The sequence below is a fragment of the Lathamus discolor genome, chromosome 14 (assembly GCF_037157495.1).
Source record: "Lathamus discolor isolate bLatDis1 chromosome 14, bLatDis1.hap1, whole genome shotgun sequence".
Classification (NCBI taxonomy): Eukaryota; Metazoa; Chordata; class Aves; order Psittaciformes; family Psittacidae; genus Lathamus; species Lathamus discolor.
The window spans coordinates 6,266,169-6,278,542 of NC_088897.1; the positions used below are offsets into that span (position 1 = coordinate 6,266,169).

The 12,374-nt window shown below is 46.7% G+C and overlaps 1 protein-coding gene across 3 annotated transcripts in view; it reads right to left on the reverse strand.

The window, feature by feature from the left end:
* CASTOR2 (cytosolic arginine sensor for mTORC1 subunit 2) overlaps positions 1-12,374 on the reverse strand; it is a 160,093-nt gene that overhangs the window by 16,920 nt on the left and 130,799 nt on the right. For all 3 annotated transcript variants that reach the window (XM_065695024.1, XM_065695022.1, XM_065695023.1), the window contains 5 exons: positions 5,440-5,633; positions 4,748-4,880; positions 3,335-3,458; positions 2,664-2,774; positions 1,231-1,313 (listed from right to left, as the gene is read on the reverse strand). In XM_065695024.1, the coding sequence (XP_065551096.1) occupies positions 1,231-1,313; positions 2,664-2,774; positions 3,335-3,458; positions 4,748-4,880; positions 5,440-5,633 (645 nt within the window). The remainder of the gene's footprint in view (positions 1-1,230; positions 1,314-2,663; positions 2,775-3,334; positions 3,459-4,747; positions 4,881-5,439; positions 5,634-12,374) is intronic.

Consider the following 12,374-nt stretch of genomic DNA (forward strand, 5'->3'; position numbering starts at 1 on the left):
AAAATCATATAATAGTTAGGGTTGGAAAGGACCTTAAGATCATCTAGTTCCAACCCCTCCTGCCGTGGGCAGGGACACCAATAATGTTTAGGAAGGAGGCACCAAACCCAGTCTCATATACCTTAACCTCCACTTTTCTCTTTAATTAATTGCTATGAAATGCTTTGCCCTACGTCTCTGAGAGAAGAGATGCTGACCTGCTGGTTGGCCTGGACACATGGTTCCTAGGCTGTACACCACCACAGACAGGACTTCACACCAATTAGATCTGCCCTGCTCATTGCAGATCAATGGTACATTTTTTCCACATGACATCTGAGTTTCACTGATCCAAATGGAACATTTCAGCTTGATTGTAAGCTAACATGTTTAAACACTGCATACTTCGGGGACTGGTGGGTGTCCTGATGTCCCATAGGTGACATAACAACATGCCATTTCTTCATATTTTGCATCTAAGATGCATGAAGAGAAGGTGCATGAGAACTTCCTCCTTGCACCTTTCAGTTGGCCGGTGTAGAAGCTCCAATTAAATATAAAACTTGGCCAAGCATTTTTCAGACATGTTCTTGAAGCCTGTATTTTGTAACTGCTTCAGAGACCACGAGAAAGGAGACCTAGTGTTTCCTGAACATCAGGCATTGTAGCAATACTCACATTGGACTCCTTAAAATGACAAGGGACATAAATATAACAAGGACACTTCTGCAGGCTTAAAGCATTTGCTCTGTGCTACTTAGGTCCAATATTCTTTTGAGTAGAGAAAATGTTTGCAGCACTGGATGTGAAACAGGTCTATGAATAGGACTCCCACTTGGACTGCTATAAATCTGTACTACATCTCCTAAAGCCAGAGCTGCCCAAGGAACACACTGGAGCATGACAGTGCCTTCTGCCCACTGATTTCTGTAACCTGCAATGCATTCCCATGCCATCTTTTTGTCCACTTTTTCTCTTTAAACAGAGACGCAGCTGCAGCTACTTCCCAAGTCCAGCAGATGAATGTAATTTAGATGGAGCTGTCAAGCATGTAGCACTTTCCAAAGTATATTTAGAAGTCTGACTTATTAGGTAGGAGTCAGACTCCTCCTGTTTGAAATCTCAGCTTGCAAAGTCATGTTAAGATGCTCTTAAAAAGCCTCAGCCTCAGATGGATTTTTCCATCATCCCTGAAGGCCCTGAGGCAAATGACTACCTGTGCACCAACTGATCCCCCAAATGTCTACCTACCAAAGCCAAGAGGCTGCCCACCAATCCGCACCATCTTCCAGAGCTCGCCAGATGCACTTGTAAACAACAAATTATTAGGAAATCTGTAAAAGGAAAAGAAATACCAAACATGGTAATTAAAACACAGCAGTGTGTCAAATTCTGCCTGAGGGGATGCTGCTCTTCCTGTATCCCTGCATTGCTGGAAGCCAACAGCAGCAGCAGCAGCTTAGTGAAACTGAGAAAACTCAAGGCAAGAGGGACAGATGCACCTGCCTGCCCCTCCAGACGTCCTGTGGTCCATCAGCATCTGATGCTGGAGGTGTGCAGAAGCACCCAGAGAGGCACAGAAAAAGATCTCTAAGAAACAGGCCATGCTCCAGCTTTACAAAGGTTGAGACTGTTAATCTGAAGGCTTGACTTGAGCTGCATTTAGAAATACCTAGGGACAGAGTATGTTTTCACACCTACTCTCTTAGGAATGTGAATGGTGACCACTGTTTTTGTGTCTCAGCATCACCAGTGCCTTTTTGCATACCATCCCTGTTTGATCCCTGATGAGATCCCATTTCTTAGCAGGGTTAAGAAGAGCACTAGCTAAGAGACTTGCCCAGGGTTAAGCAGGCAGTCTGTGACAGAGTTCTCCAAGCACCAGGCTGCAGGCTGCCACTCTGTCTGGCCTCTCTTGAAGGCAGACGGAGCTTTACTCCTATTAAGGTCAAAGAAATTTTCAAGAGGGCAATTAATAGTTTGCAAAACAAGTCCCTAGGGCAGGCAAGAATCAAACCCAACCACTGCACTGTGTGTCAAGAGTGAATTTATGCACTGCATCTCAGTGCAGCATCTCGCCTAGCCTCCAGACCTCAGAGACTTCTGTGATGTGAAGCTGCAGAAGTACACACACAGACACAGGCTGATCTTTGCTCCCAAGCTGATTTTTTCCCTGCCAGACAAATGAGTCCTGGGCTCTGGCTGCACAGGGGTGACTCAGTACATTATCATCACAAGGAGACTCTGAGCCCAGCCATGTGTAAAAGCAAAGTGGGAGGACAGCATCGCTGACATCTCCACCCTGCTTTTGGCCTTTAGCAGTAAATATTCAACCACAAATACCAGATTTTCTTGGGTTTGCTCTTAAAAGTACAACTAATGAACAATGGAATAAAATATCAAAATCACTTTGCTCCAGTGTTTCTCTTTCAAAACTGAGATAACTCTACATTATAGTGGCTTGTCATTTCACTGAGTGCTTGGATAGATAAGCCCAAAATTCAGCAGCTAGAACACGCCAGACCTCACTCAGAAAAGTGACACAGAATGTACAGGAGGCACATCACACCCATGCAATGAGGCTCCCAAGAATTAACACGGAAGAGCTTAAGATGCTTCCTGCTCCTTTGAAAACCTCCCAGGTGCTTTTCTGGGGTCAATGAGACCGTAAGACCAAAGCTCACCTCTGCTGTGTCTGGACATCCATTACCAAGGAGATGTAACCCTCGATGAGAGAAAAGGAGAAAAAACGAATGTGTCCCGAGTCTTCGTTGCCCACCACTGATTCTTTTACTCTGAAGAAACAGAAGACAACAGCATTAACTGTGGCTAGAAGAGCAAAAGCAGCTTTTTAAAGCAGATATATAGCCAGTGACACCAGGAATGTTCATACACTGACTTGGGGAAGTGACAGTGTGTCCTGTCACATGGATTTTGCTGAGTAACACAATGCCAGTCCCCACAATTGACAAAACTCTCCCATCCCTGCCCCAAGGTCCTCTCACAGGAGGCTGTGGACCAGGAGCCACATGCCCCAGTGGGCAGCAGCCCAGGCAGCTGTGCATCCCCTGGTCATACGTGGATATATAGCACATTGATCACATTGCTGCTCTTAGCTTAAATCTGAAAAGACTCAGCTTTCCAAAGCCAGCAGATGTCTTTGGGCACCTTCAGTGTCTTATTTGGCTTCCATCTCTCAGGACAACCTTCTTGAGCCTGTGAAACCTCCCTCCCTAGGAGCTAAGAACTACCACAGCATAAGGCCACAGCAGATCCCTGGGCATCCTGGTGGAGCAATGTGCATTTGTGCCTCCAAACACCTCCCTCAGGAGCCTGTCTCCCTGCTAGGACCTACCCATTGGAGTAAAACATGACATCCATTAGTAGTGTAGCAACAGTGGGAAGGGTATCTGGATCCAGGCTGGTGACGCAGAACATATTACTTGGACTGGAAAGGGGATGAATGACAGGCCTCTGAACTGAAAGAGACACACAGAGACACACACAGCTATGAAGCCACATCTGCAGCAGGTTCAAATTCCACCAGACATTATCCATGCACCAGCAGTGGGGGCAGAGAAAGCTGACAGCATCTGTAAGGAAGTTCTTATTTGCTGAAGGCCTCCTGGCTCTCAGACAGGGACTGAGGAGCCTGGGGATAACCTGTTCCTATGGTGGTCTCCCTGGGGTATAGGGTAATATCATCCTGCATGGGGCACAGGTCAGCTCCCTGCTCATAGGGGCTCTAAGGCCATCAGATGCATCCACATCTGATAAGGGTAAGCTAAAGGAGTTGCCAACACAAACTGAAAGGTAGAAATAAACTCAGGTTTCTACCATTTAAAAGACAGAGCTATGGAAGGCATTTCTGGCAGTACACTCTCGTCTCCCTCCTTTTTGGGGGACTATTTTGCTGTAATATCTACAAAAATTCAAAACCAGATGCCATGCAGCAGCTTGGTAAACACACTGCAGCCATGGGCTGAAAAGCAGCCAGTATTTAGGCATGCAGCTACTGAATAGAACAACACAGCACATTGCATACCTGTGCATTACCAATGTGTTTCGCTGCACCCTTCACACATTTTGCACCAGGCTCATTTTCTTAAACAAGATGATTTATAGCTCTAGAGTGATGAGGCTGACTGGCACTTCATAATAACTGAGCTCTGCTTTGTTTGGTTATGGGCATAAAACCACAGGCAGGTGTGTAGGTAAACATATAGATTTAAGTAGTTCCTTTTCCTGACTGTGTCCTTTGCCTGATGCTTGTTGCTCTAGACTGGAAACATCCTTACGCTCTGTACAGACCTGGGTTCATTGTAGCCTTGATCCTGACTGGTACTTAAGTGTGAAAGTTGAATAATATTCTCTGTACATCACTGCAATACTTAAAACAAGCTTTTATATAAGCCATTTTCAACTGAAATAAAGAAACATGGAAATATGGGTTACACATAATGTTAGTTTTGCAATTAAAATGAATTTTACTTTAACCTGTAGAAAGGTTAAAGGCACGTCTCCTCTAGAGATGTGAAACCAGCATTACAAGGCTCAAATTCAAGCAAAGCTCATCAACACTGCTCAGAAAGTTAAGCACCTACTCAAATCCTTGGTTGAACTTGGACAGACTCAGGTGTGTACTAAGATAGTCTTACAACAGGAAAATCACTCATCAAAATGTTGAAGGGAAGTAGGAGGCAGACTTTCACCCCCATGTGTCATGGAGACCAACTCCCTGTCAAGCTGAGCCCATGCTGGTCCTTACCTAGTTTTGGTTTGACAAATCCATTTGTTATCCCAAGGTCATCAGCAGCCACTGTCTCCCCATTCACTACTCTGAGGATGGTGAACTCAGCAGCCAGTGTGTGCATCACGAAGGGCAGGTCTCGCTCACGTACCTGAAGTTGACAACAGGATTATCTCATGGTGGTGTGCACCAGAAGTGAGAATACACTGCAGTGGACGTTATGTGCTCTCAGGGCACAGAAAAGTGGACACATCACTCCTGCTTGAGCCAGTAAGGGTGTAAGGATAAACACCACCTGGATGGGTCTCTAGAGAAGCATACCCGGAGATGTATCAATAGTATTAAGCATCACAGTGCTTTTAATCCTAGAATAATATAATCATAGAACCACAGAATGATTTGTGTTCGAAGGGACCTTAAGGCTCATTCAGTTCCAACCCCCTGCCATGGGCAGGGACACCTCACACTAGATCACGTCACCCAAGGCTCTGTCCAGCCTGGCCTTGAAGACTGCAGGGTCATCATCCCATGGGAATAGCTCCTGAGATGCCAGAGAGCCTAACTACATAGCACAGAGCTCTGGGGAAACCCAACTTTAGTACTTCTGCTGCTCCTCAAACAACTTGCTCCCAGAAATGTCATTAAAACTGCTCAATTGAACTTTCATCTGGTGGCAGGTAACTCTGCCTGATCCTCTCATGTCCTCTTACCAGGATGAAGTCCGTCTGATAGGTGGAGAGCATGAACACTGAGATGTTTTGGTCAGCTAGTGGTGCTATTACTGACTTGGCAATTTTGGTCACTCCGATGGGCTGGGAGCCGGAGAAGCCACCTCCACCAGACACCACGTTGAGGGCAAGCCATGTCGCATCAGCCACGCTCAAGTGTTCCGAGGAAGGAAGCTCTGCAAAGAGATAGCGGGGGAGGACAGAGGTTTGGCTTAGAGGCAGAGAGAGCCGGGTCCACATTCTGGTTCGTATGCAGTTAGCACAGATTCCAGCACAATGAATGAGATGAGCCCACTGGGGTTCCCACACTGCTATTCCAGCCAACCTCCTGGGCTTCCCACACTGCTTCACAGGGTGGTACTGTGCTGTGTTTTAGATACACCAACTGCATCAATTTCCACTGCAGGAGTCACAGAGATTTTCAAGGACAACACACTGCATGCGCCTCAGCAACTAGCTCAGATGCTGGTGACCAGCACTGCTGATTTCCCCACGTGGCAACAACCTGAGGTCTTCAAATTAACTCAAATCTCTTTTATCACACGATTTCTCCAGATACTTTGAGTTTTCTGGTCTCTTTTGTTCCCTTTCTCCTGCTCTAAACCCAGATTTTATTCTCCTGGACTTGAAATGGAGGCTGACAGAGCAGACTGGGCACTAGCCCAAGACTTTGGAGATGCAAAGCATGGACCCTATGCATCTGTGGGGTGCTGCCTCCATCTCTAGAGCAGAAGTCAAGAGCCCCACAGCTTTGTAAAGTACGGACGGTCTAACATATACACCAGAGATCAAGGTGACCATGTACAGAGAAAATGGAAATCTTTTTAAGAATAATCCCAGTTCCATTCCATTTGCTTCTAGTCTATTAAGTAGTTAAAAATGTGCAGCTTAACCATTTAATACAAATTATTAACTGTTTCAAAGAAACCTTAATGTACTAACAGTCCATAAAACCAGGTGCAGACTCTGGAATGAAGGCATAAGCTTCTCTAAGTTTTTCTGGACTTTGGATTTTGGTTTGGCAAATTACAGAAACAAACAGGTCAGATCCAGATCCAGATTTACAAATGCATAATCCCAGTTAAAACTACCCAGCACAAGGAACCTGACCTCAGATGCAGATCCAGCCAGTAACGACACAGTGGAGGTCCCAGCAGAAACCTACACACTCTGCTTAGAGGTTAAATGCAGTCCAGCAGTCCCAAGCACAAATCCCGGCACTGCTGCTCTCGCAGTCAGTGCCCTGGTGCTGTAGGCAAGTCACTTCATATCTCCATCCCCACGTGTTCTACTCTGTCCACCCACTCCTGGCTCATCCATACAGTTTTTTCCCCTTCCCTTCCCCTTCAGCAAGACCTCTGGGAGCTGTTTCTGTACAGCTCCAGACACCATGTAATAAATTCCTAACCTCACCCCCTCTGAATCCCCAGGCTCCACTGCTGTGAGACAATGACAGCGCTGAAAACCCAAAATGAACTGAATAACAAATACTATTCATTTTGCTCTCCTCAATAACCTCAATTGTGTGTGCCATGAAAATAACCCTGAGCAAACACACTGCAAACAGTGGGGACACTGAGGGTTCTGCATTTTGATGTTTAGCTTCATAGACCAATGTTTCTTTTTCACTGAATAATCACAGCTTACATGGAATGAAAACTAGACACCAGGGAGAGGGGGTAAGTTTGTGCATGAATCAACACCATGTTACCTCAGAGAGACCAGTGCAAGTTGCTTGCAGAATATTATTGCAGCAAAATACCATTTTCCGATCAGATCGCCCTTTGCATCAGAAAAGCACCCCCAAAACAAAGCTTACTACATCAATTGGCATGGAGGAGCTAGGGCTCAAAACAACTGCTGCTGATCTAATAAGCAGCTGACATATTTTTTTCCTTTATTACCACCTCTGTTTCTTGCCTGTGAAATAAATAAGAAGGAAGAAAAGCCCAGATGTGCTCCTTCTTTGGACATGTACTTGCCCCCTGGCAGCGCAGAGTGGGCAGGCGCAGGCGAGGCCACCTGCACGTCACTGGTATTTACACTTCCATTTTCCACATCCCAAAGCCATTAAAGCAGCCAGGCAACGACACCACGGAAAGGCCAAGTGACACCTTTCCTCTCTGCAAGCTCATCCCCAAAAGCCTCTGGCAGCACAGCCACCCGAGTCAGTGCACAGGATGCATGTGCAGCTCCATGTGCTCCGGGGTCCGGTGCTCACCAACCTGGAGACCCACAGTGAGCACATCGTGTGCTCATCACAGATTTACAGACTGGTTTGGGTTGGAAGGAACCTCAAAACTCACCCAGATCCAAACCCCTGCCACAGGCAAGGACACCTTCCACTACAGCAGGTTACTCCAAGCCCCTGTGTCCAACCTGGCCTTGAGCACTGCCAGGGATGGGGCAGCCACAGCTTCTCTGGGCACCCTGTGCCAGCGCCTCAGCACCCTCACAGGGAAAAACTTCTGCCTAAGAGCTCATCTCAGTCTCCCCTCGGGCAGGTTAAAGCCATTCCCCTTGTCCTGTCCCTACATCCCTTGTCCAAAGTCCCTCTCCCGGTTTCTTGTCGGCCTCTTTAGGCACTGGAGCTGCTCTAATGTCTCCCCTTAAGGAGTCTTCTCCAGGCTGCCCCAGCCCAGCTCTCTCAGCCTGGCTCCAGAGCAGAGGGGCTCCAGCCCTTGCAACTTCTCCATGGCCTCCTCTGCACTTGCTCAAGGAGGTCCATAATGACTCGCTACCAGCAGCAAGATATCACAACTCATTTCACTCTCTATAAACAGAGCAGATGATGTTCCTGCTTTGTACGGGTGACATGGCTCTGACTACAGTTCATTAAATACCAGTTTCAATACTATGCTGGGTCAGGGACGTGGCAGAAGATGCAGTATTTCACGGTGGACGGAGGTGTTACCACATTTCACTTTGGTAGCAGTGGGACTGGAGGAGCTGTCCTGAGAAGACCTCATCAACCTCTTCCTCAGTGGGTAGTAAGGCTGATTTGTCCACTGCATCTGTAGTTACTGGAAAGTGTTGATCATGTTCGGTTTTATGTGTTTACTAGGACATATGAAGTGTGACAGGGGCCACTGCATTTGCTTAAGTAACCTGCTTCTCATCATTCGATTAACTTACAGAATGCAAAAACCAGTCTGCAAAAAACAGAGAGGAAGTGACTGAAATACTGATTTTGGACACTGTTTCTACTAGGCAGCCAGATGGAAAAGTACAACCCAAACTTTAATGAAACAAACCCAAGCCATAAGCTCAACAAATTCATCTAAATAGCATCAAATAAGCCACGTAGGAAGGTGCTTTGCCCAGGAAGCTGTTAAATGCAGTAAACCCAAGTAGAGCTGAAAACACCAAACATAACATTAACACAGACTCAGAGAGGCAGAATAAGGTAGTAAATAAGAGAGGAAAATCAGGAATCACCCATGTTTCAGTACCAACCCACCAAACCCACCATTGCCACTACTTCCCTGCACAAGAGCAGAGCCCCTGACATCCCAGAGCTGCTATGGAGCCCCATCAACTTATACAAGAGGTGATCACCTTGATAGCCCAAGCACAGAACTCAACTTACCTGGCAGTGCAACACCAGGTACCAATTGCTGGTGGGCTCCAACAGCCCATGGTACCACTCTCCATTTTGTCTCATGCAAAATCCTCCCTGCTGTATGCAATCTGCAGTGCCACCAAGCAGACACACAGATGCCATGTGGGACACAGGACCCCCCAAGGGAAATACTAAATCAATGCCAGTTCCTGCTCAAACCAAACCCAGAAAACACATGTCAGATAAGGTTTACGGCATGAGTTAAACTGCTTATTCACACCATGGGCGATTTAAAAGCCTCAATGGCCCACGTGGCAGGTAGAGCTGAAGCAAAGCAGAATCCATGGCACACATCATCCCAGGATGTGAGCTGCTGAGTATCATATTGGCCATAATTGGCTCCTGAGCTCAAATAATCAATACCATTTCCAGGGAGGACAACAAACACTGGCCAAAACCCAAACAAGGATTGAATTGCTGCTGCCAGAGTGTTACAAAATGCTGTGAGTACAGTGAGCTGGTGCTCCACGTGACACTCTTAAAATACCTTTGGGAGGACGCTGGCCAGATGATGAGCTTCCAGCTCATGGGTCTCTGCAAGCTTTTATGGTTACAGAAAGCAGGGTTGGACAATCTCCTGGTTGACAGTCCTGATCAAAGAATCATCCCAATGGTGTGGGCCTGCACAACGTTTTTCTGTCTCTGTTTTCCACCCTGGGGACCCCTCAGTCTCCCACACCCTGTACAGCAGGAGCAAAGCACTGGGAGAGAGTCCTCCCCACTCTGGAAGAGCACTGGGAAATATGCACACGCTCTGAGAACGTACAGCACCACCAGAACTTTTTATCCCCTTTCTCTACCTAATTTAAATGGGTTCAAATGTCTCATAAAAGGGCTACAGTGAAGGGGAAAATGCACAGTTCTGTAGCAGAAATGCACCTCACCTACCCACACTGATAACTGGATCACGGCTGTGCAAAGCACTGCCAACCAGGGACTTATCCCTTCCTCCAAAAAGGATAGCCTGTGAGCTGTTCTCTGTGGCCCTCATTCCACCTTAATGGTGATTACAACTGGTGACTCCTTTTAGCTTTCAAGTGAAACTGCAGATATATGATGAATTTCTTGAAGAGCCTGGAGAGAAATGAAGGCACTCAGCTGGTCTGGGTTTTGGTGCGGCACGTTGGATCATCTCCTTAGCACTCATCCTCACTCAGTTCACATATTTCTGTGTTCTAGCAGAGTACTCTGGGTGATGTACTACTCCTTGAGTTGTTCTGGTACTGCGAATGAACCAATTGCTCATTCAATTCATCATTAGAGACTTATGTTTGCAGCCACGGCTAACTCCAAATGTTAAAAAATAAATGTTTAAAACATCCTGTGGATTGTTTGACCACCCTTCTGGCTATAGTTCCCCTGCACTGGACTTATTTCACCTTTTATAGCCTCCCTCTGCAAAAATGTCAGCAAGAGTCCTGCCTGTATTAAAAAGATAGAGGAAAAGGCTCTGGCAGTAGCAGGACTCCAATGGTCAAGCATTAAAAATAAAAGCACTGCCAACTGCAAAATCCATGATAAATTGGGAAAGCTGTCGCCAACGCCTCTATGTGGCAGCACAGTTTATATATATATATAAATATTTCTAATAGGATTTTTATGTTTATTGAAGGGTTCTCTTTCCCACTGCCCAGTGGAAGCTTTTCATTGCTCTGCAATTTTCAAATCCCCTCTTGTAATAAAGTAAGGGATTATCACAGATCATAAAGCCCGCTCCAAAGCTTGGGCATCTTCCTGACTTCTCTGTTGGCTTTATCACACAGTCGCCGAGGAGGAGCTGGAGATGCCACCGGGTGCTTCCCAGAACAGTGTGTGACGGGACAAGCATCCACGGGCTGCTGGGGAGCTGGGCTGCCCAGGGCAGGTCTTCAGCACCCACTGCTGTGGTTTTTCTGACGTCTGATAGAGTGCATGTGTTTAACTGGATGTCTCTGCTCAGAAAATGCTTTAGGAACTTCATATCCTGGTGACATTTTGGCCACACAAAATCTGGAGGGGAGAGTGGGAGGAAGATAACAACCTGAACCTCATTCCTTTTGAGTAATTGAGCTAACTAAACATTCCTTTAAGGTTAGGAAACGGAGTACTGTTTCTCTCACTTCCAGAGAGCTGTGCAAAAGGGGATAAAGCAGGGTAAAGATGTCATTTATCAGATTCTCTAGCGTGCCAGAAAGAGCTCTGGAGCTGGTCCAATGCCAGCTCTATGTGTCCCAGGCTCACTACTCTGGAAGCACAAGGGTTATTCCTGCAGGATGACCTGTTTCTCGCTTTGCTCTGCCTCAAAGACAAGGCAAAGTGATCCAGTGCTGAGCTTCCCCCACAGGGATATCACCAGGGCAGCAAAAAACATCTTGAGGATGTTACAACGCAAATCATAACCTTTCAGAGCAATGCAAATACCCTTTCTTTCTGCCCCAAAACACAGACACTGCCAGCTTCACACTTAATCACTGGAAGCAAAGACTTTTGCTGCCACACAAATCCTAAACAAGCCCCATGAGCAGTTTTTGTTGTGGTGTGAGGTGGCTGCCAGGCAGAAAGTGCTTGGTGTCGGTTGGATTCAAGTGCCACGGAGCAATCCCACACTGAGGGACTTATCAAAGCACAATAGCCCGGCAAGATGAAAGCACCCCGCTTGGCTGTGCGTTAGGAAACGTGGTGATTAGGGCCAAAAAGTTAATGCTTTTGTGCGCAAGGGAAGGAAGAAAATCCCACAGCTCTGATTCGGCTGAAATCATGTCAACGAGCTCCAGCACATCTTGGGAAGAGGTTGGTGTGCTCACAACAAAGCAGCTTTTGCAATTTTTTCCACTGATGCTAATGGTTTGGTTGGCTGCCGCCCTCTGCAGAGGGCAACACCAGAGGTGATCATAGAAACAAAGACTGGTTTGAGTTGGAAAGGACCTTTCAAGGCCATCTTGTTCAACCCCTTTGCCATAAGCAGAGGTGTCTTCAAGCAGATCAGGCTACTCAAAGTCACATCCAAACTGGCTTTGAATATTTCCAGGGATGGGGCAATCTGTCACCTCTCTGGACAACCAGTTCTAATAATGGGTGCAGAAGCAGGCACAGAAGACAGCCTGACACAAGCTGCACAACACCTCCAGCATCACACCTCTGCCCCCCCAGCACACGCTGGGACATGAGCAGTGAGACATCTCACACAGCAGCACATCAGGAACTTCTAAAGCACTGATAGCTCCAAATGTTCATTAGATACCAAGTGCTACCAGCAAATGGGACGGCAGGTTTCCCCAGGACCACAGCAGACCATTAAACTTCAATTTTTGTCTCT